Genomic DNA, 25,142 nt, shown 5'->3' with positions numbered 1-25,142 from the left:
CAGCCCACACACTGCAGCCCACAGCAGCCCACACACAGTAGCCCACACACAGTAGCCCACACACAGCAGCCCACACACAGCAGCCCACACACAGCAGCCCACACACAGCAGCCCACACACTGCAGCCCACAGCAGCCCACACACTGCAGCCCACAGCAGCCCACACACAGTAGCCCACACACAGTAGCCCACACACAGTAGCCCACACACAGTAGCCCACACACAGCAGCCCACACACAGCGGCCCACACACAGCAGCCCACACACAGCAGCCCACACACAGCAGCACACAGCAGCCCACACATAGCAGCCCACTGCAGCACATAGCAGCACACAGCAGCCCACACACAGCGGCCCACACACAGCAGCCCACTGCAGCACACAGCAGCCCACTGTACGGGATAGAAAGCTAGATTTATACAGCTGTTGTCTTTCATATTGAGAAGCCAGTTGTTTCCGCTCTCTTATCCTGTCTGTGTGTAATAATGACTGATAGCTGGCAGTGTAATAATGACTGATAACTGCCAGTGTAATAATGACTGACAACTGCCAGTGTAATAATGACTGATAGCTGGCAGTGTAATAATGACTGATAGCTGGCAGTGTAATAATGACTGATAGCTGGCAGTGTAATAATGACTGATAGCTGGCAGTGTAGTAATGACTCATAGCTGGCAGTGTAATAATGACTGATAACTGGCAGTGTAATAATGACTGATAGCTGCCAGTGTAATAATGACTGATAACTGGCAGTGTAATAATGACTGATAACTGCAAGTGTAATAATGACTGATAGCTGGCAGTGTAATAATGACTGATAGCTGGCAGTGTAATAATGACTGATAACTGCCAGTGTAATAATGACTGATAACTGGCAGTGTAATAATGACTGATAACTGGCAGTGTAATAATGACTGATAACTGCCAGTGTAATAATGACTGATAGCTGGCAGTGTAATAATGACTGATAACTGCCAGTGTAATAATGACTGATAACTGGCAGTGTAATAATGACTGATAACTGGCAGTGTAATAATGACTGATAACTGCCAGTGTAATAATGACTGATAACTGGCAGTGTAATAATGACTGATAACTGGCAGTGTAATGATGACTGATAACTGCCAGTGTAATAATGACTGATAACTGCCAGTGTAATAATGACTGATAGCTGCCAGTGTAATAATGACTGATAACTGGCAGTGTAATAATGACTGATAACTGGCAGTGTAATAATAACTGATAGCTGGCAGTGTAATAATGAATGATAGCTGCCAGTGTAATAATGACTGATAGCTGGCAGTGTAATAATGACTGATAACTGGCAGTGTAATAATGACTGATAGCTGGCAGTGTAATAATGACTGATAGCTGCCAGTGTAATAATGACTGATAGCTGCCAGTGTAATAATGACTGATAGCTGCCAGTGTAATAATGACTGATAGCTGCCAGTGTAATAATGACTGATAACTGGCAGTGTAATAATGACTGATAACTGGCAGTGTAATAATGACTGATAACTGCCAATGTAATAATGACTGATAACTGTCAGTGTGTGTTATAATGACTGATAGCTGGCAGTGTAATAATGACTGATAACTGGCAGTGTAATAATGACTGATAACTGGCAGTGTGTGTGCCTGGCTATTATCCTGTTTGTCCTTGGATGTGGGTACGCAGATCCGCGAGCAAATGCATCCCCTCATGATGAGTTCAGATTTCTCTCTCTCTCCCCCCTTATCTCTCTCTCTCCCCCTTATCCCCCCCCCCTTATCTCTCTCTCTCCCCCCTTATCTCTCTCTCTCCCCCCTTATCTCTCTCTCTCCAACTTATCTCTATCTCTCTCTCTCTCTCTCTCCCCCCTTATCTCTCTCTCTCCAACTTATCTCTATCTCTCTCTCTCTCTCTCTCCCCCCCTTCTCTCTCTCTCTCTCTCTCTCTCCCCCCCCCTTATCTCTGTCTCTCTCTCTCAGACTCCCAGTTTCCTATAGATATTTCGTCAGTAAGGAGGGACCATGACTTCTTGGACAGAGACCTGGTGGAACCGTTGTGTCGGTAAGAGAACACACACACACACACACACACACACACACACACACACACACCCACACACACACCCACACCCACACCCACACCCACACCCACACCCACACACACACGATACAATGCAAGGTTCCGTTCTACAGTACATAGAACAAACAACAGGGGAGTTTGACATGGTTCTGCCCTCTGTCTCTAGATGGACTTGTATTCATATGCCCCCCCCCCCCCCCCCCCCCCGGCTGTGTCATATGGTGGTATAGTCCCATTACCTTTAGCATAGCAGTTATCTTTATGGTTAACGATGCTTCCGGAGCACTCTGAGGATCACTTAATAAGCTCAGCAGGAAGTGAAACCCATTCAGGGTAACACTATCCATGACATGCTAGCTAGCTAGCTAGCTAACTGGCTAGCTACGTGGCTGTTTGGATGTTAAATGTCACATGCTACTGGAGGCATCCCATTCTCTGCGTAATGCACTACACCTAAGAGCCCTGGTCAAAAGTAGTGCACAATAAAATGAGTATGGTGCCATTTGGGAATCACCTTCTGTAGCATGTAGCATGTAGCATCTAAACAGCCACTTAGCTTTTTCACCTTTATTTAACTAGGGCAAGTCAGTTAAGAACAAATTCTTATTTACGATGTTGGTCTAGGAACAGTAGGTTTACTGCCTTGTTCAGGGGTTGCAGAACGACAGATTTTTACCTTGTCAGCTCAGGGATTCGATCTAACAACCTTTCGGTTACTGGCCCAACGCTCTAACCACTATGCTACCTGCCGCCCCTCCACTCTAACCACTAGGCTACCTGCCGCTCCTCCACTCTAACCACCAGGCTACCTGCCGCCCCTCCACTCTAACCACCAGGCTACCTGCCGCCCCTCCACTCTAACCACCAGGCTACCTGCCGCCCCTCCACTCTAACCACTAGACTACCTGCCGCCCCTCCACTCTAACCACCAGGCTACCTGCCGCCCCTCCACACTAACCACTAAGCTACCTGCCGCCCGTCCACTCTAACCACCAGGCTACCTGCCGCCCCTCCACTCTAACCACCAGGCTACCTGCCGCCCCTCCACTCTAACCACCAGGCTACCTGCCGCCCCTCCACTCTAACCACCAGGCTACCTGCCGCCCCTCCACTCTAACCACCTGGCTACCTGCCGCCCCTCCACTCTAACCACCAGGCTACCTGCCGCCCCTCCACTCTAACCACCAGGCTACCTGCCGCCCCTCCACTCTAACCACCAGGCTACCTGCCGCCCCTCCACTCTAACCACCTGGCTACCTGCCGCCCCTCCACTCTAACCACCAGGCTACCTGCCGCCCCTCCACTCTAACCACCAGGCTACCTGCCGCCCCTCCACTCTAACCACCAGGCTACCTGCCGCCCCTCCACTCTAACCACCAGGCTACCTGCCGCCCCTCCACTCTAACCACCTGGCTACCTGCCGCCCCTCCACTCTAACCACCAGGCTACCTGCCGCCCCTCCACTCTAACCACCAGGCTACCTGCCGCCCCTCCACTCTAACCACCAGGCTACCTGCCGCCCCTCCACTCTAACCACCTGGCTACCTGCCGCCCCTCCACTCTAACCACCAGGCTACCTGCCGCCCCTCCACTCTAACCACCAGGCTACCTGCCGCCCCTCCACTCTAACCACCAGGCTACCTGCCGCCCCTCCACTCTAACCACCAGGCTACCTGCCGCCCCTCCACTCTAACCACCTGGCTACCTGCCGCCCTCCACTCTAACCACCAGGCTACCTGCCGCCCCTCCACTCTAACCACCAGGCTACCTGCCTCCCCTCCACTCTAACCACCAGGCTACCTGCCTCCCCTCCACTCTAACCACCAGGCTACCTGCCGCCCCTCCACTCTAACCACCAGGCTACCTGCCGCCCCTCCACTCTAACCACCTGGCTACCTGCCGTCCCTCCACTCTAACCACCAGGCTACCTGCCGCCCCTCCACTCTAACCACCAGGCTACCTGCCGCCCCTCCACTCTAACCACCTGGCTACCTGCCGCCCCTCCACTCTAACCACTAGGCTACCTGCCGCCCCTCCACTCTAACCACCAGGCTACCTGCCGCCCCTCCACTCTAACCACCTGGCTACCTGCCGCCCCTCCACTCTAACCACCAGGCTACCTGCCGCCCCTCCACTCTAACCACCTGGCTACCTGCCGCCCCTCCACTCTAACCACCTGGCTACCTGCCTCCCCTCCACTCTAACCACCAGGCTACCTGCCTCCCCTCCACTCTAACCACCAGGCTACCTGCCTCCCCTCCACTCTAACCACCTGGCTACCTGCCGCCCCTCCACTCTAACCACCTGGCTACCTGCCGCCCCTCCACTCTAACCACCTGGCTACCTGCCGCCCCTCCACTCTAACCACCAGGCTACCTGCCGCCCCTCCACTCTAACCACCAGGCTACCTGCCTCCCCTCCACTCTAACCACCAGGCTACCTGCCTCCCCTCCACTCTAACCACCAGGCTACCTGCCGCCCCTCCACTCTAACCACCTGGCTACCTGCCGCCCCTCCACTCTAACCACCTGGCTACCTGCCTCCCCTCCACTCTAACCACCAGGCTACCTGCCTCCCCTCCACTCTAACCACCAGGCTACCTGCCGCCCCCCCACTCTAACCACCAGGCTACCTGCCGCCCCTCCACTCTAACCACCAGGCTACCTGCCGCCCCTCCACTCTAACCACCAGGCTACCTGCCTCCCCTCCACTCTAACCACCTGGCTACCTGCCGCCCCTCCACTCTAACCACCTGGCTACCTGCCGCCCCATGTCATGGATAGCGTTACCCTGAATGGGTTTCACTTCCTGCTGAGCTTATTAAGTGGTCCTCGGAGTGCTCCGTAAGCATCGTTACCCATAAAGATAACTGGCATGCTGAAGGTAATGCAGTGTAAAAGGATTATCCTCGGAACGGCTGTAGGACAGCTGGTGTCATTTTAGAGGGAAATCAGACCTGCTCTCATTCAATTCAATTTCAATTCAAAGGGCTTTATTGACATGGGAAACATATTTTACATTGCCAAATCAAGTGGAAATAGAGAACAAAATTAAAAGGTAGATTAACAATCATAAATGAACAGTAAACATTACACTAACAAAAGTTTTTAAATAATTATTGGCTGTGTACAGCGTTGTAACAATGTGCAAATATTAGAAGTGTGAAAGGGAAAATAATTAAAGAGATAACTATGGGTGGTATTTACAATGGTGTTTGTGTTCTTCACTGGTTGCCCTTTTGTCATGGCAACGGGTCACACATCTTGCTGCTGTGATGTCACACTGTGGTATTTCACCCAGTAGATATGGGAGTTGATCAAGACTGGTTCTGTTTTCTAATTCTTTGTGGGTTTGTGTAATCTGAGGGAAATACGCTACATGACCAAAAGTATGTGGACACCTGCTGGTCGAAAATCTCATTCCAAAATCATGGGCATTAATATGCAGTTGGTCCCCCTTTGCTGCTATAACAGCCTCCACTCTTCTGGGAAGGCTTTCTACTAGATGTTGGAACATTGCTGCTGTAACAGCCTCCACTCTTCTGGGAAGTCTTCCCACTAGATGTAGGAACATTGCTGCTATAACAGCCTCCACTCTTCTGGGAAGTCTTCCCACTAGATGTTGGAACATTGCTGCTGTAACAGCCTCCACTCTTCTGGGAAGGCTTTCCACTAGATGTTGGAACATTGCTGCTATAACAGCCTCCACTCTTCTGGGAAGGCTTTACACTAGATGTAGGAACATTGCTGCTATAACAGCCTCCACTCTTCTGGGAAGGCTTTCCACTAGATGTTGGAACATTGCTGCTATAACAGCCTCCGCTCTTCTGGGAAGGCTTTCCACTACATGTTGGAACATTGCTGCTATAACAGCCTCCACTCTTCTGGGAAGGCTTTCCACTAGATGTTGGAACATTGCTGCTGTAACAGCCTCCACTCTTCTGGGAAGGCTTTCCACTAGATGTTGGAACATTGCTGCTATAACAGCCTCCACTCTTCTGGAAGGCTTTCCACTAGATGTTGGAACATTGCTGCTATAACAGCCTCCACTCTTCTGGGAAGGCTTTCCACTAGATGTTGGAACATTGCTGCTATAACAGCCTCCACTCTTCTGGGAAGGCTTTCCACTAGATGTTGGAACATTGCTGCTATAACAGCCTCCACTCTTCTGGAAGGCTTTCCACTAGATGTTGGAACATTGCTGCTATAACAGCCTCCACTCTTCTGGGAAGGCTTTCCACTAGATGTTGGAACATTGCTGCTATAACAGCCTCCACTCTTCTGGGAAGGCTTTCCACTAGATGTTGGAACATTGCTGCTATAACAGCCTCCACTCTTATGGGAAGGCTTTCCACTAGATGTTGGAACATTGCTGCTATAACAGCCTCCACTCTTCTGGGAAGGCTTTCCACTAGATGTTGGAACATTGCTGCGGGGACTTGCTTCCATTCAGCCACAAGAGCATTAGTGAGGTCGGGCACTGATGTTGGGCGAATAGGTCTGGCTCACAGTCGGCGTTTCCAATTCATCCCAAAGGTGTTCGATGGGGTTGAGGTCAGTGCTCTGTGCAGGCCAGTCAAGTTCTTCCACACCGATCTCAACAAACCATTGCTGTATGGACCTCGCTTTGTGCACGGGGGCATTGTCATGCTGGAACAGGAAAGGGCCTTTCCCCAAACTGTTGCCACAAAGTTGGAAGCACAGAATCATCTAGAATGTCATTGTATGCTGTAGTGTTAAGATTTCCCTTCACTGGAACTAAAGGGGCCTGAACCATGAAAAACAGCCCCAGACTATTATTCCTCTGTAACGATGACGCTAGGAGTCAGAAAGCAGGTGGTGAATAATAATAATGAACGTAGAGCTAAAACAAAAACAAGAGAAGTGTCTGGACATGAAAACAGAACCAATACTACCTGAAGAGTGACACTAAGGAGTTCTAGATAAAGGGAGAGTTTTCATGGTGTTAAAATAATGGACTAATGGATGGATTTCCTTCACCTCGGATGGACAGGGAGATAGGTAGTAATCCCATGAGAAAGTACAGGGAGATAGGTACTAATCCCATGAGAAAGTAGAGGGAGATAGGTACTAATCCCATGAGAAAGTACAGGGAGATAGGTAGTAATCCCATGAGAAAGTACAGGGAGATAGGTACTAATCCCATGAGAAAGTACAGGGAGATAGGTGCTAATCCCATGAGAAAGTACAGGGAGATAGGTGCTAATCCCATGAGAAAGTACAGGGAGATAGGTGCTAATCCCATGAGAAAGTACAGGGAGATAGGTGCTAATCCCATGAGAAAGTACAGGGAGATAGGTGCTAATCCCATGAGAAAGTACAGGGAGATAGGTGCTAATCCCATGAGAAAGTACAGGGAGATAGGTGCTAATCCCATGAGAAAGTACAGGGAGATAGGTACTAATCCCATGAGAAAGTACAGGGAGATAGGTGCTAATCCCATGAGAAAGTACAGGGAGATAGGTGCTAATCCCATGAGAAAGTACAGGGAGATAGGTGCTAATCCCATGAGAAAGTACAGGGAGATAGGTACTAATCCCATGAGAAAGTACAGGGAGATAGGTACTAATCCCATGAGAAAGTACAGGGAGATAGGTGCTAATCCCATGAGAAAGTACAGGGAGATAGGTGCTAATCCCATGAGAAAGTACAGGGAGATAGGTGCTAATCCCATGAGAAAGTACAGGGAGATAGGTAGTAATCCCATGAGAAAGTACAGGGAGATGGGTACTCATCCCATGAGAAAGTACAGGGAGATAGGTACTAATCCCATGAGAAAGTACAGGGAGATAGGTACTAATCCCATGAGAAATAGATGTTCTTTACCATTCGGCCATCAGATTTGCCACCAATGCTCCTTATAGGACACATCACTGCACTCTATACTCCTCTGTAAACTGTTCATCTCTGTAAACCCGTCGCAAGACCCACTGGTTGATGCTTATTTATAAAAACCCTCTTAGGCCTCACTCCCCCCTCAATCCCCCCTATCTGAGATATCTACTGCAGCCCTCATCCTCCACATACTCCATATTCTTATCGGCAGACTCAATAGCCTCGGTTTTTCTAATGACTGCCTTGCCTGGTTCACCAACTACTTTGCAGACAGAGTTCAGTGTGTCAAATCGGAGGGCATGTTGTCCGGTCCTCCGGCAGTCTCTATGGGGGTACCACAGGGTTCAATTCTCGGGCCGACTCTTTTCTCTGTATACATCAATGATGTTGCTCTTGCTGCGGGCGATTCCCTGATCCACCTCTACGCAGACGACACCATTCTGTATACTTCCGGCCCTTCCCTGGACACTGTGCTATCTAACCTCCAAACGAGCTTCAATGCCATACAACACTCCTTCCGTGGCCTCCAACTGCTCTTAAACGCTAGTAAAACCAAATGCATGCTTTTCAACCGTTCGCTGCCTGCACCCGCACGCCCGACTAGCATCACCACCCTGGACGGTTCCGACCTAGAATATGTGGACATCTATAAGTACCTAGGTGTCTGGCTAGACTGCAAACTCTCCTTCCAGACTCATATCAAACATCTCCAATCCAAAATCAAATCTAGAGTCGGCTTTCTATTCCGGAACAAAGCCTCCTTCACTCACGCCGCCAAACTTACCCTAGTAAAACTGACTATCCTACCGATCCTCGACTTTGGCGATGTCATCTACAAAATAGCTTCCAATACTCTACTCAGCAAACTGGATGCAGTTTATCACAGTGCCATCCGTTTTGTTACTAAAGCACCTTAAACGACCCACCACTGCGACCTGTATGCCCTAGTCGGCTGGCCCTCGCTACATGTTCGTCGTCAGACCCACTGGCTCCAGGTCATCTACAAGGCTATGCTAGGTAAAGTGCCGCCTTATCTCAGTTCACTGGTCACGATGGCTACACCCACCCGTAGCACGCGCTCCAGCAGGTGTATCTCACTGATCATCCCTAAAGCCAAAACCTCATTTGGACGCCTTTCCTTCCAGTTCTCTGCTGCCTGCGACTGGAACGAATTGCAAAAATCTCTGAAGTTGGAGACTTTTATCTCCCTCAACAACTTTAAAAATCTGCTATCCGAGCAGCTAACCGATCGCTGCAGCTGTACATAGTCCATCTGTAAACTACCCACCCAATTTACCTACCTCACCCCCATACTGCTTTTATTTATTTACTTTTCTGCTCTTTTGCACACCAGTATCTCTTCTTGCACATGATCATCTGATGATTTATCACTCCAGTGTTAATCTGCTAAATTGTAATTATTCGATTTATTGCCTACCTCATGCCTTTTGCACACATTGTATATAGATTCTCTCTTTTCTACCATGTTATTGACTTGTTTATTGTTTACTCCACGTGTAACTCTGTGTTGTTGTCTGTTCACACTGCTATGCTTTATCTTGGCCAGGTCGCAGTTGTAATTGAGAACTTGTTCTCAACTAGCCTACCTGGTTAAATAAAGGTGTTCTCAACTGGCCTACCTGGTTAAATAAAGGTGTTCTCAACTAGCCTACCTGGTTAAATAAAGGTGTTCTCAACTAGCCTACCTGGTTAAATAAAGGTGTTCTCAACTAGCCTACCTGGTTAAATAAAGGTGTTCTCAACTAGCCTACCTGGTTAAATAAAGGTGTTCTCAACTAGCCTACCTGGTTAAATAAAGGTGTTCTCAACTGGCCTACCTGGTTAAATAAAGGTGTTCTCAACTAGCCTACCTGGTTAAATAAAGGTGTTCTCAACTGGCCTACCTGGTTAAATAAAGGTGTTCTCAACTGGCCTACCTGGTTAAATAAAGGTGAAATAAAATGTAAAAAAAATACAACACCCGTTCTGCCAGTCACATTCTGTCAAAGCACACACATCTCTGGGTCGCTCCTCTTTTCAGTTCGCTGCAGCTAGCGACTGGAACGAGCTGCAACAAACACTCAAGCTGGACAGTTTAATCTCCATCTCTTCATTTAAAGACTCAGTCATGGACACTCTTACTGACAGTTGTGGCTGCTTTGTGTGATGTATTGTTGTCTCTACCTTCTTGCCCTTTGTGCTGCTGTCTGTGCCCAATAATGTTTGTACCATGTTGTGTTGCTACCATGTTGTTGTCATGTTGTGTTGCTACCATGTTGTTGTCATGTTGTGTTGCTACCATGTTGTTGTCATGTTGCTACCATGTTGTGTTGCTACCGTGTTGTGTTGCTACCATGTTGTGTTGCTACCATGTTGTGTTGCTACCATGTTGTTGTCATGTTGCTACCATGTTGTGTTGCTACCATGTTGTTGTCATGTTGCTACCATGTTGTGTTGCTACCGTGTTGTGTTGCTACCATGTTGTGTTGCTACCATGTTGTTGTCATGCTGCTACCATGTTGTGTTGCTACCATGTTGTGTTGCTACCATGTTGTGGTGCTACCATGTTGTGGTGCTACCATGTTGTTGTCATGTTGCTACCATGTTGTGTTGCTACCATGTTGTGGTGCTACCATGTTGTGCTGCTACCATGTTGTGTTGCTACCATGTTGTGGTGCTACCATGTTGTGCTGCTACCATGTTGTGTTGCTACCATGTTGTGTTGCTACCATGTTGTGTTGCTACCATGTTGTTCTGCTACCATGTTGTGCTGCTACCATGTTGTGTTGCTACCGTGTTGTGCTGCTACCATGTTGTGCTGCTACCATGTTGTTGTCATGTTGTGTTGCTACCATGTTGTTGTCATGTTGTGTTGCTACCATGTTGTTGTCATGTTGTGTTGCTACCATGTTGTTGTCATGTTGTGTTGCTACCATGTTGTTGTCATGTTGTGTTGCTACCATGTTGTTGTCATGTTGTGTTGCTACCATGTTGTTGTCATGTTGTGTTGCTACCATGTTGTTGTCATGCTGTGTTGCTACCATGTTGTGTTGCTACCATGTTGTTGTCATGTTGTGTTGCTACCATGTTGTTGTCATGTTGTGTTGCTACCATGTTGTTGTCATGTTGTGTTGCTACCATGTTGTTGTCATGCTGTGTTGCTACCATGTTGTGCTGCTACCATGTTGTGTTGCTACCATGTTGTGTTGCTACCATGTTGTGTTGCTACCATGTTGTGCTGCTACCATGTTGTCCTTCTACCATGTTGTGTTGCTACCATGTTGTGTTGCTACCATGTTGTGCTGCTACCATGTTGTGCTGCTACCATGTTGTGCTGCTACCATGTTGTGTTGCTACCATGTTGTGCTGCTACCATGTTGTGGTGCTACCATGTTGTGTTGCTACCATGTTGTGCTGCTACCATGTTGTGCTGCTACCATGTTGTCCTTCTACCATGTTGTGTTGCTACCATGTTGTCCTTCTACCATGTTGTGTTGCTACCATGTTGTGTTGCTACCATGTTGTGCTGCTACCATGTTGTGCTGCTACCATGTTGTGGTGCTACCATGTTGTGTTGCTACCATGTTGTGTTGCTACCATGTTGTCCTGCTACCATGTTGTCCTTCTACCATGTTGTGTTGCTACCATGTTGTTGTCATGTTGTGTTGCTACCATGTTGTGCTGCTACCATGTTGTGTTGCTACCATGTTGTGCTGCTACCATGTTGTGCTGCTACCATGTTGTGTTGCTACCATGCTGTGTTGTTGTCTCAGGTCTGTCTTTATGTAGTGTTGTGTTGTCTCTCTTGTCGTGATGTGTGTTTTGTTCTATATTTCTTTCTTTAATCCCAGCCCCCGTCCCCGCAGGAGGCCTATCATTGTAAATAATAATTTGTTCTTAACTGACTTGCCTAGTTAAATAAAATTAAAATCACTCCTGGAGATATCAGGTGTCCTTTAGCTATAGAATCTCAGGACATCTCTGTGACGTAAGTAATGTCTCTCTCTGTGACGTAAGGAATGTCTCTCTCTGTGACGTAAAGAATGTCGCTCTCTCTGTAACGTAAGGAATGTCTCTCTCTGTAACGTAAGGAATGTCTCTCTCTCTCTGTAACGTAAGGAATGTCTCTCTCTGTAACGTAAAGAATGTCTCTCTCTCTGTGACGTAAGGAATGTCTATCTCTCTGTGACGTAAGTAATGTCTCTCTCTGTGTTGTCCTTTCAGACGTCTCAACACCCTGAACAAGTGTTGCTCCATGAAACTTGACGTCAGCCCCTCCAGGAAGAAAGTGAGTTCCTCGGTCCTTCTCCTTTCTATTCAAAGGGGCTTTATTGGTATGGGGAACATGTGTTTACTTTGCCAAAGCAAGTGAATTAACAAAAGTGAGATGACACAGAACAACATCACCAAAAAGCTATTAGATTGTAGCAGTAAATACAAATAAAAAAGATAAATACATTTCAGGTGTTATATTATCAGCTATCGGTGTTTTAGAAATGTGCCAATAGATGTAGTAGGAATAGTAGGGGAAGATAAATACACACATACTATTGGTGGTATTGTTGTTTGTGTTCCACTGGTTGCCCTTTTCTCTCTCGCCCTTTTCTCATCCTCCCCACGCTCTCTCTCTCTCTCGCTCTCTCTCTCTCTCTCTCTCTCTCTCTCTCTCTCTCTCTCTCTCTCTCTCTCTCTGTCTCTCTCTCTCTCTGTCTCTCTCTCTCTCTCTGGCTCTCTGTCTCTCTGTCTCTCTGTCTCTCTGTCTCTCTGTCTCTGTGTTTGTCTCTCTGTCTCTATGTCTGTCTGTCTGTCTGTCTCTCTGTCTGTCTCTCTCTCTCTGTCTCTGTGTCTGTCTCTCTGTCTCTATGTCTGTCTGTCTGTCTGTCTCTCTGTCTGTCTGTCTCTCTCTCTCTGTCTCTCTGTCTCTCTGTCTCTGTGTCTGTCTCTCTGTCTCTATGTCTGTCTGTCTGTCTCTCTCTCTGTCTCTCTGTCTCTCTCTCTGTCTCTCTGTCTCTCTCTGTCTGTCTCTGTCTAAAGGACAGGAAAGATGGAGGGGGAGAGACAGACAGACAGAGAGTGTGAGTGTAGAGAGAGACTGTCTGTGTCTGTCTGTCTCTTACCCTCCATCTTTCCTGTCCTTTATTATCTCCTAACTGAGAATTGGTGTCTTGGTGAATGAAGAAGTCAGCTAAAAGTCTTATCTTATCTTATTTTTGCTCCAGACACAAAATAACACCATAAACAATGTATATGGAGCACAGATAAGATGAGATCAAGTTAGAATTTTGTTGTTGTTGTTGATTGTCGTCTTGGAATCAGTGAAAAATGAATAATACTACAGATTTTAACATTATGAGGAAGTGGATTGAGGCCAGAGCTTTTACATATTGTGGTTCTAGTTCAGAAAGGCTACTCAGTGCTGCCCCTGTGTGGTAGCTTATGGATATAGCACCATTCAATGAGAACAACCAAAGCTTTTGTTGTAGCACTTTGCCCATTTATAATAATAGGTCGTTGAGTGTTTTGTGATTTTTCATAAAGTAGTTTACGATTTGAGAAATGTTTCTTGCAATAGACTCCTTTCTGTGTTTACAAACATTGGCCCACGAAGTCGGTGGCAGAACAGGAAGTTCTTAAAGAACGTCAGCAACAAACAAACGCCTCTCCTTCCATGAGTGCATTTCACACTACTTTTGGATGATAATGGGATTTTAAGGCTCGTATGAATGTCCTGCTTTAATATAATGTTTGTCATCGTCGCAAATCAACTCCCTTATACTTACAAAACACTTCAACTTCACCCAGTAAAAAGGGCTCTTTGGCTAGCTAATGCTACAGCTTATATCAATGAGCTTTAGCATTCTAGCTAACAACAACTGCTGCATTCAAAATTGTTATTTATTTTGCCATGATCACAACCAAATATAATTTTAGAGACTGTTCAAGCAAGAATCTAAACATCGTGAGCATATTACAACCCCCCCCCAAAATGTTTTATTTTGTTTTAGAAGTAATTAAAATGTTAAATCTTGTTGAATGGGCGCAGATAACGATTGATTTCTTAGCGCTCATCTGTGCCTGACGTTAGTGTCGTGGAAAACGGTCTATAGTAAATACATGCTGTAATAAAATATATTGTCTCCAGACGGAGGATTCAGACGAGGATGACCCGCTGGCCATCAGTAAGAGATGGACCTTTGAGTGGAACAGCCGGCGCTGGTCCCGCCTCCAGGACATGCACTTCCTGCTGGACTCGCCCAATGAGAGCAGCCCTGAGGGGTGCGAGGCGCTGCTGCGGTACACGGTGAGCAGTGAGAGCGTCTTAACGGACATCAGCGAACCAGAGATCACGGATATATCCTCTCTTCACAGCCAGGATTCTCTAGGAGCTATTCTCCCTGACTCGGTCTCTATGGCATCGCTGGCCGAGCCCTACCAGGTACGTCTGGCTTCATGTCTGCCTCCCAAATGCCTCCCTTTTCCTTATGTAATCAATCAATCAATCAATCAAATTTGTTTATAAAGCCCTTCTTACATCAGCTGATATCTCAAAGTGCTGTACAGAAACCCAGCCTGAAACCCCAAACAGCAAGCAATGCAGGTGTAGAAGCACGGTGGCTAGGAAAAACTCCCTAGAAAGGCCAAAACCTAGGAAGAAACCTAGAGAGGAACCAGGCTATGAGGGGTGGCCAGTCCTCTTCTGGCTGTGCCGGGTGGAGATTATAACAGAACATGGCCAAGATGTTCAAACGTTCATAGATGACCAGCAGGGACAAATAATAATAATCACAGTGGTTGTCGAGTGTGCAGCAAGTCAGCACCTCAGGAGTAAATGTCAGTTGACTTTTCATAGCCGATCATTCAGAGTATCTCTACCGCTCCTGCTGTCTCTAGAGAGTTGAAAACAGCAGGTCTGGGACAAGGTAGCACGTCCGGTGAACAGGTCAGGGTTCCATAGCCGCAGGCAGAACAGTTGAAACTGGAGCAGCAGCACGACCAGGTGGACTGGGGACAGCAAGGAGTCATCATGCCAGGTAGTCCTGAGGCATGGTCCTAGGGCTCAGGTCCCCCGAGAGAGAGAAAGAGAGAATTAGAGAGAGCATACTTCAATTCACACAGGACACCGGATAAGATAAGAGAAATACTCCAGATATAACAGACTGACCCTAGCCCCCCGACACAAACTACTGCAGCATAAATACTGGAGGCTGAGACAGGAGGGGTCAGGAGACACTGTGGCCCCGTCCAACGATACCCACGGACAGGGTCAAACAGCTGGATATACCCTCACCCACTTTGCCAAAGCACAGCCCCCACACCACTAGAGGGATATCTTCAACCACCAACCTACTACCCTGAGACAAGGCCGAGTATAGCCCACAAAGATCTCCCCCATGGCACGAACCTGATGGGGGGCGCCAACCCGGACAGGAAGATCACGTCAGTGACTCAACCCACTCAAGTGACGCACCCCTCCTAGGGACGGCATGAAAGAGCACCAGTAAGCCAGTGACTCAGCCCATGTAATAGGGTTAGAGGCAGAGAATCCCAGTGGAGAGAGGGGAACCGGCCAGGCAGAGACAGCAAGGGCGGTTCGTTGCTCCAGTGCCTTTCCGTTCACCTTCACACCCCTGGGCCAGACTACACTCAATCATAGGACCTACTGGAGAGATGAGTCTTCAATAAAGACTTAAAGGTTGAGACCGAGTCTGCGTCTCTCACGTTGATAGGCAGACCATTCCATAAAAATGGAGCTCTATAGGAGAAAGCCCTGCCTCCAGCTGTTTGCTTAGAAATTATATGGACAATAAGGAGGCCTGCGTCTTGTGACCGTAGCGTACGTGTAGGTATGTACGGCAGGACCAAATCAGAAAGATAGGTAGGAGCAAGCCCATGTAATGTTTTGTAGGTTAGCAGTAAAACCTTGAAATCAGCCCTAGCCTTAACAGGAAGCCAGTGTAGGGAGGCTAGCACTGGAGTAATATGATCACATTTTTTGGTGAAAGCCATCCTCTCTTGGGGAATGCTGCTTTTTAGTATCAAAAATCAATTTTGGATTGTTCTTATTCTCCTCAATGAGGTTGGAAAAATAGGATGATCGAGTAGCAGTGAGGGCTCTTCAGTATTGCACGGTCTTTCCAAGCTAGTCCGAAGACCTCCAGTTTGGTGGAGCGCCATTTCCGTTCCAATTTTCTGGAAGCTTTCTTCAGGGCATTGGTATTTTCTGTATACCAGGTCAAATTTAGTTCCTCAGTTAGGTGGTTAACCGATGTTTGTACTCTGACGTCCTTGGGTAGGTGGAGGGAGTCTGGAAGGGCATCTAGGAATCTTTCGGTTGTCTGAGCCGTATCATCAAAAGCCGTATAACACGGCTTTTGATGATCCTTGGTTGGGGTCTAAGCAGATTATTTGTTGCGATTGCAAACGTAATAAAATGGTGGTCCGATAGTCCAGGATTATGAAGAAAAACATTCAGATCCACAATATTTATTCACAGAGTATGACTGTGTGAGTAGTTCCGAAGACATGTTGGACAAACCCACTGAGTCGATGATGGCTCGGAAATCCTTTTGGAGTGGGTCTGTGGACTTTTCCATGTGTATATTAAAGTCACCAAAAATGTGAATATTATCTGCTACAAGGTCCGATAAGAATTCCGGAATTATTTTAATGTGATTTTTATTGATCTTGCTGATGTATTGTGTAAAGTGCATTTGGGTGTTTTGAAAAGCGAGTAATTATATATATTTAATTATTCTTTTTACCAGCCTCCGAGGGACATGTCCCACTACAACTCTCTACCAATCAAAAGCAGCCGTCATGGCCAGGGTGGGCGGAGTCCGGCGAAGTCCTTCCTGCGTCGCATGGAGATGATGCGTACGTGGGGGCCGTCCTCCAGGAGGAAGACAGGAAGTGGACGGGCACCGCTGGTCATCAGTGGGCCGGTCTTACAGGGGGAGGAGCCCCAGGCACTACAGACACTCCACTGTGTCCCCATCAACCAATCAGATGGCAGTCCTCATCCTCTCCACCAATCAGACAACAGCACGTCCCCTGTTGCCCATGGAGATGGCAGCGAGGGCCAATCAGAGACGAGCAGCGTGAGTTCCATGAGTCCTAGTGTGAGGCAGAGAGTCTCTAAGCCCCGGCCTAAAAGAGGAAGTGTTTACCTAGAAGACACGGAGCCGCTCTCTGGCGCCCCCCGTTGCCGAAGGACTGAAGCACAACAGACTCCGTTCAGCAGGAACCACTTCCGCTCATACGAGGACCTGCTAGTCCACATCCCCAAGGACCACAAACCAGGCACCTTCCCCAAAGCCCTGTCTCTTGAGAGTCTAGCCCCCTCTCCCTCACCACTCTACCCCAGTCAAGGCTCCCCCTGGGCGGCCACGGCTCTGTCCAAGAAGCCTCCCTGCCCTGGAGCTCCGCGGGGCAGCAGGGTGAGTGTGTATGACAACGTCCCCGGGTCTCACCTGTACGCGTCCACAGGTGACCTGCAGTATCTTGACCGAGACGATAACCTGTTCCCCCACCTGGATGACATCATCAGTCACGTCAGCGGCCTGCAGCAGATTGTAGACCACTGGAGTCACAGCGTGCTGCAGGAGGGGGAGGCAGGGAATGATAAGGGGGGTGAGAGAGACGGGGTCTCCCTAAATGATACGGACCCTACAGGGACCAGAGATAGGAGAGACTCTGGATTTGGAGCTTCCCTTACGAGACCACGGTGAGTGTCTGTCTCTCTACCTTTATGTATCCTGGTCTTCCTGAGATGAACGTTTTAAACTTGTTGAGTCTGGGGCAGAAACATAAGCAACGAGTCTTTTTTTTTCTCTCTCTCTGTCTCTGTCTCTCTCGCTAGTCTCCGGTGGCCGAGCTTCCGCCTGTCTGACCGCCTGAGCCAATCAGACTCCTCGCTTCAGATCAGTACCCAATCAGCTGTCCAGCTCAGCCTGCTCAAGAAGTTCTCTCTGCTCCGACTCACAGCCATCATGGAGAAATACTCCACTAACAAACATGGCTGGACCTGGTATATATTACACACACACACACACACACACACACACACACACACACACACACACACACACACACACACACACACACACACACACACACACACACACACACACACACACACACACACACACACACACACACACACACACACACACACACACACACACACACACACACACACACACACACACACACACGTGACCTGCTGGAGGTCATTTTGCAGGGCTCTGGCAGTGCTCCTCCTGCTCAAAGGCGGAGGTAGCGGTCCTGCTGCTGGGTTGTTGCCCTCCTACGGCCTCCTCCACGTCTCCTGATGTACTGGCCTGTCTCACACACATAATACACACAAACATATATATATATATATATAATACACATACAACACACACATACAACACACACATACAATACACACATACAATACACACACACACACACACACATACAACACACACATACAATACACATATACACACACACACACACACACACACACACACACACACACACACACACACACACACACACACACACACACACACACACACACACACACACACACACACACACACACACACACATATACAATACACACACTTACAATACACATATACAATACACACACTTACAATACACATATACAATACACACACTTACAATACACACATACAATACACACACTCTCCTCTCATCTCCTCCTCTCCTCTCTCTCCCAGGTCTATGTTTCTGAAGCGTATGAAGGTTCAAGGCAGTAGAGAGAAGGGTGTGTTTGGGGTTCCCCTCATAGTACACACACAGCGTTGTGGTTACCCTCTACCCCTCTGTCTACAGCAGGCCCTGAGTTATCTCAGAACGCACTGCCTTGACCAGGTACACACCCATACACAGCGTTGTGGTTACCCTCTACCCCTCTGTCTACAGCAGGCCCTGAGTCATCTCAGAACGCACTGCCTTGACCAGGTACACATCCATAGACGCACACACCTTACCTAGTCACACACACACACCTTACCTAGTCACACACACCCCCCTTACCTAGTCACACACACACCCCTTACCTAGTCACACACACACACACACACATATACACACACCCCCTTTACCTAGTCACACACACACCCCTTACCTAGTCACACACACACACCCCCTTACCTAGTCACACACACACACCTTACCTAGTCACACACACACACACACACACACACACACACACACACACACACACACACACACACACACACACACACACACACACACACACACCCACCTTACCTAGTCACACACACACCCACCTTACCTAGTCACACACACACCCCTTACCTAGTCTCACACACACACACTAACAGTTTCGCAAGTTGTGTTTAAGTCTTGTATCTTTTGAGACAGGAGTGTAACTCTCTGTCTCAACTCTCACTCACTCACTCACTCTCGCTCACGCTCACGCTCCCTCGCTCACTCGCTCTCTCGCTCACTCTCTCGCTCTTTCGCTCTCCTGCTCACTCTCTCACTCTCCCCCCCCCTCTCTCTCTCTCCGCCTGTCTCTCTCTCTCTCACTCTTCCCCCCCCCCTCTCTCTCTCTCCCCTCTCTCTCTCCCCTTCTCCCTCTCTAGGTGGGTCTGTTCCGTAAGTCAGGTGTGAAGTCTCGTATCCAGGCGTTGAGACAGGAGTGTGAATCCAGTCCCGACAGTGTGTGTTACGAGGACCAGTCAGCGTACGACGTGGCGGACATGGTGAAACAGTTCTTCAGAGACCTTCCTGAACCTCTGCTGACGAGCAAGCTGGGAGAGACCTTCCTGCATATTTACCAGTGTAAGAACACATACACACACGCTGACACAGACACAGACGCATGGAGGCACACACACATCCATCATTTCCTTTCTCTATTTAATGTTTTTCAAATATATGACTGATCACCTCTTCGTTGGCTTATTGTCTGTTTTTTAAAATATATTTTCAGTTTATAAAACTACAGATTGTTCAAGACATATTTAACAAACTAACACGATGAAAAACTCACCACAACGACAAGTCAGTGAACTCTCTCTCTCTCTCTCTCGCTCTAGACGTCCCCGATGAGCAGAGGTTGCAGGCCGTGAGGGCGGCCATCTTGCTGATGTCAGACGAGAACAGGGAAGTGCTCCAGACGCTGCTCTTCTTCCTGCGCGATGTCACTTCCTGTGTAGAGGAGAACCAGATGACCCCTATGAACCTGGCTGTGTGTCTGGGCCCCTCCCTGTTCCACCTCAACATACTGAAGAACGACAACCTGTCCCCCAGGTACACACAAACACACACACGCACGCACACACACGCGCACAAACACACACACACACACGCACACACACGCACACACACGCACAAACACACACACACACACACACACAAACACACACACGCACAAACACAAACACGCACAAACACACACAAACACACACACGCACAAACACACACACACACACACGCACAAACACACACACACACACACACACACACACACACACACACACGCACAAACACACACAAACACACACACACACGCACAAACACACACATAGACACACACTCTTATGATTGCACAATTTAAACCCTTCCTCAAATCACGTCTAAATATTGTACTATAAATAGTGCCTTCCTGTATTATACTGATGCTAAAATGTTAATTACTTATTGTTGTTTCATTGTCCAGAAGGAACCTGCCAGTAACATTTAGTTGGGCGCTGTATATACCATGTGTATCCTGTACATACAACCGATAAAACTGAAAACACACACAGAACATCTGCTGACCTGTATTGTATTAACAATGTATTTTCTAACAGCTGGGGTTTAGTTCTAACAGCTGGGGTTTAGTTCTAACAGCTGGGGTTTAGTTTTAACAGCTGGGGTTTAGTTCTAACAGCTGGGGTTGAGTTTTAACAGCTGGGGTTGAGTTTTAACAGCTGGGGTTTAGTTTAACAGCTGGGGTTGAGTTTAACAGGTTTTAACAGCTGGGGTTTAGTTTAACAGCTGGGGTTGAGTTTAACAGGTTTTAACAGATGGGGTTGAGTTTTAACAGATGGGGTTTAGTTTTCCAACAGCTGGGGTTTAGTTTTAACAGGTTCTACCAGCTGGGGTTTAGTTTTCTAACAGCTGGGGTGGAGTTTTAACAGCTGGGGTTTAGTTTTCTAACAGCTGGGGTTGAGTTTTAACAGCTGGGGTTTAGTTTAACAGGTTCTACCAGCTGGGGTTGAGTTTTAACAGCTGGGGTTGAGTTTTAACAGCTGGGGTTTAGTTTAACAGGTTCTACCAGCTGGGGTTGAGTTTTAACAGCTGGGGTTGAGTTTAACAGGTTCTACCAGCTGGGGTTTAGTTTTCTAACAGCTGGGGTTGAGTTTTAACAGCTGGGGTTGAGTTTTAACAGCTGGGGTTGAGTTTTAACAGATGGGGTTTAGTTTTCTAACAGCAGGGGTTGAGTTTTAACAGATGGGGTTGAGTTTTAACAGCTGGGGTTTAGTTTTAACAGCTGGGGTTTAGTTCTAACAGCTGGGGTTTAGTTTTCTAACAGCTGGGGTTGAGTTTTAACAGCTGGGGTTGAGTTTTAACAGCTGGGGTTTAGTTTTAACAGCTGGGGTTTAGTTCTAACAGCTGGGGTTGAGTTTTAACAGCTGGGGTTGAGTTTTAACAGCTGGGGTTGAGTTTTAACAGGTTCTAACAGCTGGGGTTTAGTTCTAACAGCTGGGGTTGAGTTTAACAGGTTTTAACAGCTGGGGTTTAGTTCTAACAGCTGGGGTTGAGTTTTAACAGCTGGGGTTGAGTTTTCCAACAGCTGGGGTTGAGTTTTAACAGGTTTTAACAGATGGGGTTGAGTTTTAACAGGTAGGGTTTAGTTTAACAGGTTTTAACAGCTGGGGTTGAGTTCTACCAGCTGGGGTTTAGTTCTAACAGCTGGGGTTTCGTTTTCTAACAGCTGGGGTTTCGTTTTCTAACAGCTGGGGTTGAGTTTTAACAGATGGGGTTTAGTTTTAACAGCTGGGGTTGAGTTTTAACAGATGGGGTTTAGTTTTCTAACAGCTGGGGTTGAGTTTTAACAGCTGGGGTTGAGTTTTAACAGGTTCTACCAGCTGGGGTTGAGTTTTAACAGCTGGGGTTGAGTTTAACAGGTTTTAACAGCTGGGGTTGAGTTTAACAGGTTTTAACAGCTGGGGTTGAGTTTTAACAGATGGGGTTTAGTTTTCTAACAGCTGGGGTTGAGTTTAACAGGTGGGGTTTAGTTTTCTAACAGCTGGGGTTGAGTTTAACAGGTTTTAACAGCTGGGGTTTAGTTTTCTAACAGCTGGGGTTTAGTTTAACAGGTTTTAACAGCTGGGGTTGAGTTTAACAGGTTCTACAAGCTGGGGTTTAGTTTTAACAGCTGGGGTTTAGTTTTAACAGATGGGGTTGAGTTTTAACAGCTGGGGTTGAGTTTTCTAACAGCTGGGGTTGAGTTTTAACAGCTGGGGTTGAGTTTTAACAGCTGGGGTTTAGTTTTAACAGCTGGGGTTTAGTTCTAACAGCTGGGGTTTAGTTCTAACAGCTGGGGTTGAGTTTTAACAGCTGGGGTTGAGTTTTAACAGGTTCTAACAGCTGGGGTTTAGTTCTAACAGCTGGGGTTGAGTTTAACAGGTTTTAACAGCTGGGGTTTAGTTCTAACAGCTGGGGTTGAGTTTTAACAGCTGGGGTTGAGTTTTCCAACAGCTGGGGTTGAGTTTTAACAGGTTTTAACAGATGGGGTTGAGTTCTACCAGCTGGGGTTTAGTTCTAACAGCTGGGGTTTAGTTTTCTAACAGCTGGGGTTTAGTTTTCTAACAGCTGGGGTTGAGTTTTAACAGATGGGGTTTAGTTTTAACAGCTGGGGTTGAGTTTTAACAGATGGGGTTTAGTTTTCTAACAGCTGGGGTTGAGTTTTAACAGCTGGGGTTGAGTTTTAACAGGTTCTACCAGCTGGGGTTGAGTTTTAACAGCTGGGGTTGAGTTTAACAGGTTTTAACAGCTGGGGTTGAGTTTAACAGGTTTTAACAGCTGGGGTTGAGTTTTAACAGATGGGGTTTAGTTTTCTAACAGCTGGGGTTGAGTTTAACAGGTGGGGTTTAGTTTTCTAACAGCTGGGGTTGAGTTTAACAGGTTTTAACAGCTGGGGTTTAGTTTTCTAACAGCTGGGGTTTAGTTTAACAGGTTTTAACAGCTGGGGTTGAGTTTAACAGGTTCTACAAGCTGGGGTTTAGTTTTAACAGCTGGGGTTTAGTTTTAACAGATGGGGTTGAGTTTTAACAGCTGGGGTTGAGTTTTAACTGCTGGGGTTGAGTTTTCTAACAGCTGGGGTTGAGTTTTCTAACAGCTGGGGTGGAGTTTTCTAACAGCTGGGGTTTAGTTTTAACAGCTGGGGTTTAGTTTTAACAGCTGGGGTTTAGTTTTAACAGCTGGGGTTTAGTTTTAACAGCTGGGGTTGAGTTCTAACAGCTGGGGTTGAGTTCTAACAGCTGGGGTGGAGTTTTCTAACAGCTGGGGTGGAGTTTTCTAACAGCTGGGGTTTAGTTCTAACAGCTGGGGTTGAGTTTTAACAGCTGGGGTTGAGTTTTAACAGCTGGGGTTGAGTTTTAACAGATGGGGTTGAGTTTTAACAGCTGGGGTTGAGTTTTAACAGCTGGGGTTGAGTTTTAACAGCTGGGGTTGAGTTCTAACAGCTGGGGTTGAGTTTTAACAGCTGGGGTTGAGTTCTAACAGCTGGGGTTTAGTTTTAACAGCTGGGGTTGAGTTTTAACAGCGGGGGTTTAGTTTTAACAGCTGGGGTTGAGTTTTAACAGATGGGGTTGAGTTTTAACAGCTGGGGTGGAGTTTTAACAGCTGGGGTTGAGTTTTAGCAGCTGGGGTTTAGTTTTCTAACAGCTGGGGTTGAGTTTTAACAGCTGGGGTTTAGTTTTAACAGCTGGGGTTGAGTTTTCTAACAGCTGGGGTTGAGTTTTCTAACAGCTGGGGTTGAGTTTTCTAACAGCTGGGGTTGAGTTTTCTAACAGCTGGGGTTGAGTTTTCTAACAGCTGGGGTTGAGTTTTCTAACAGCTGGGGTTGAGTTTTAACAGCTGGGGTTTAGTTGTCTGCTTGTGGCACAGACCAATAGGACTCCCGTCTCATGTTTGCAGTATCACTAACTCCTCCCCTCAGTTACTAACTCCTCCCCTCCTCTCCTCCTATAGGTCCATCCAGAGGAAGTATGCTACTGGTCGGCCAGACCAGAAAGACCTTAATGAGAACCTTGCTGCCACACAGGGCCTGTCTCACATGATCACTGAGTGCCAACGCTTGTTCGAGGTGAGACTGCCTGTCTCTGTCTCTGTCTGTCTGCCCAATGCCTTTTTCAAGAGGTTTTACAGTCCTATAGCACCTAGCTAATACCTAGGTCAGGATTGACACAAACTACACCGTGCTGACAGTACATTTAAAGAGCATTTCACTGACATTTGCAGAAATTGCTTTTATGCTGTAAACGCTGTGAATGTCTGCTCAAGCATCTTTTAAATTACCTTTAAAAGTCAAAGGCAGTGCACTGTCTGTCCGTTGCAGTTTGTTAGAAATCCTGGCCCAGGTATAACCTAGTTAACCAGTTAGTTTGAAATCCTGGCCCAGGTATAACCTAGTTAACCAGTTTGTTTGAAATCCTGGCCCAGGTATAACCTAGTTAACCAGTTTGTTTGAAATCCTGGCCCAGGCATAACCTAGTTAACCAGTTTGTTTGACATCCTGGCCCAGGTATAACCTAGTTAACCAGTTTGTTTGACATCCTGGCCCAGGTATCACCTAGTTAACCAGTTTGTTTGACATCCTGGCCCAGGTATCACCTAGTTAACCAGTTTGTTTGTTTGACATCCTGGCCCAGGTATCACCTAGTTAACCAGTTAGTTTGAAATCCTGGCCCAGGTATAACCTAGTTAACCAGTTTGTTTGAAATCCTGGCCCAGGTATAACCTAGTTAACCAGTTTGTTTGACATCCTGGCCCAGGTATAACCTAGTTAACCAGTTTGTTTGACATCCTGGCCCAGGTATCACCTAGTTAACCAGTTTGTTTGACATCCTGGCCCAGGTATCACCTAGTTAACCAGTTTGTTTGTTTGACATCCTGGCCCAGGTATCACCTAGTTAACCAGTTTGTTTGTTTGACATCCTGGCCCAGGTATCACCTAGT

The 25,142-nt window shown here is 47.3% G+C and overlaps 1 protein-coding gene across 2 annotated transcripts in view; it reads left to right on the top strand.

Moving 5' to 3' along the window:
• LOC129823227 (stAR-related lipid transfer protein 13-like) overlaps positions 1–25,142 on the top strand; it is a 111,993-nt gene that overhangs the window by 47,788 nt on the left and 39,063 nt on the right. The window contains exons 3-11 of one of the 2 annotated variants that reach the window (XM_055882109.1): positions 1,974–2,055; positions 12,153–12,216; positions 14,071–14,364; positions 16,694–17,652; positions 17,788–17,955; positions 18,662–18,905; positions 19,556–19,754; positions 20,012–20,225; positions 24,156–24,270. In XM_055882109.1, coding sequence (XP_055738084.1) covers positions 1,974–2,055; positions 12,153–12,216; positions 14,071–14,364; positions 16,694–17,652; positions 17,788–17,955; positions 18,662–18,905; positions 19,556–19,754; positions 20,012–20,225; positions 24,156–24,270 — 2,339 coding nt within the window. The remainder of the gene's footprint in view (positions 1–1,973; positions 2,056–12,152; positions 12,217–14,070; positions 14,365–16,693; positions 17,653–17,787; positions 17,956–18,661; positions 18,906–19,555; positions 19,755–20,011; positions 20,226–24,155; positions 24,271–25,142) is intronic. The other variant, XM_055882110.1, reaches the window with a different exon arrangement.

This window comes from Salvelinus fontinalis, chromosome 25 (assembly GCF_029448725.1).
Source record: "Salvelinus fontinalis isolate EN_2023a chromosome 25, ASM2944872v1, whole genome shotgun sequence".
NCBI lineage: Eukaryota > Metazoa > Chordata > Actinopteri > Salmoniformes > Salmonidae > Salvelinus > Salvelinus fontinalis.
The sequence above is the reverse complement of the archived record's forward strand: the minus strand, read 5'-3'. Positions and strand labels throughout refer to the sequence as shown.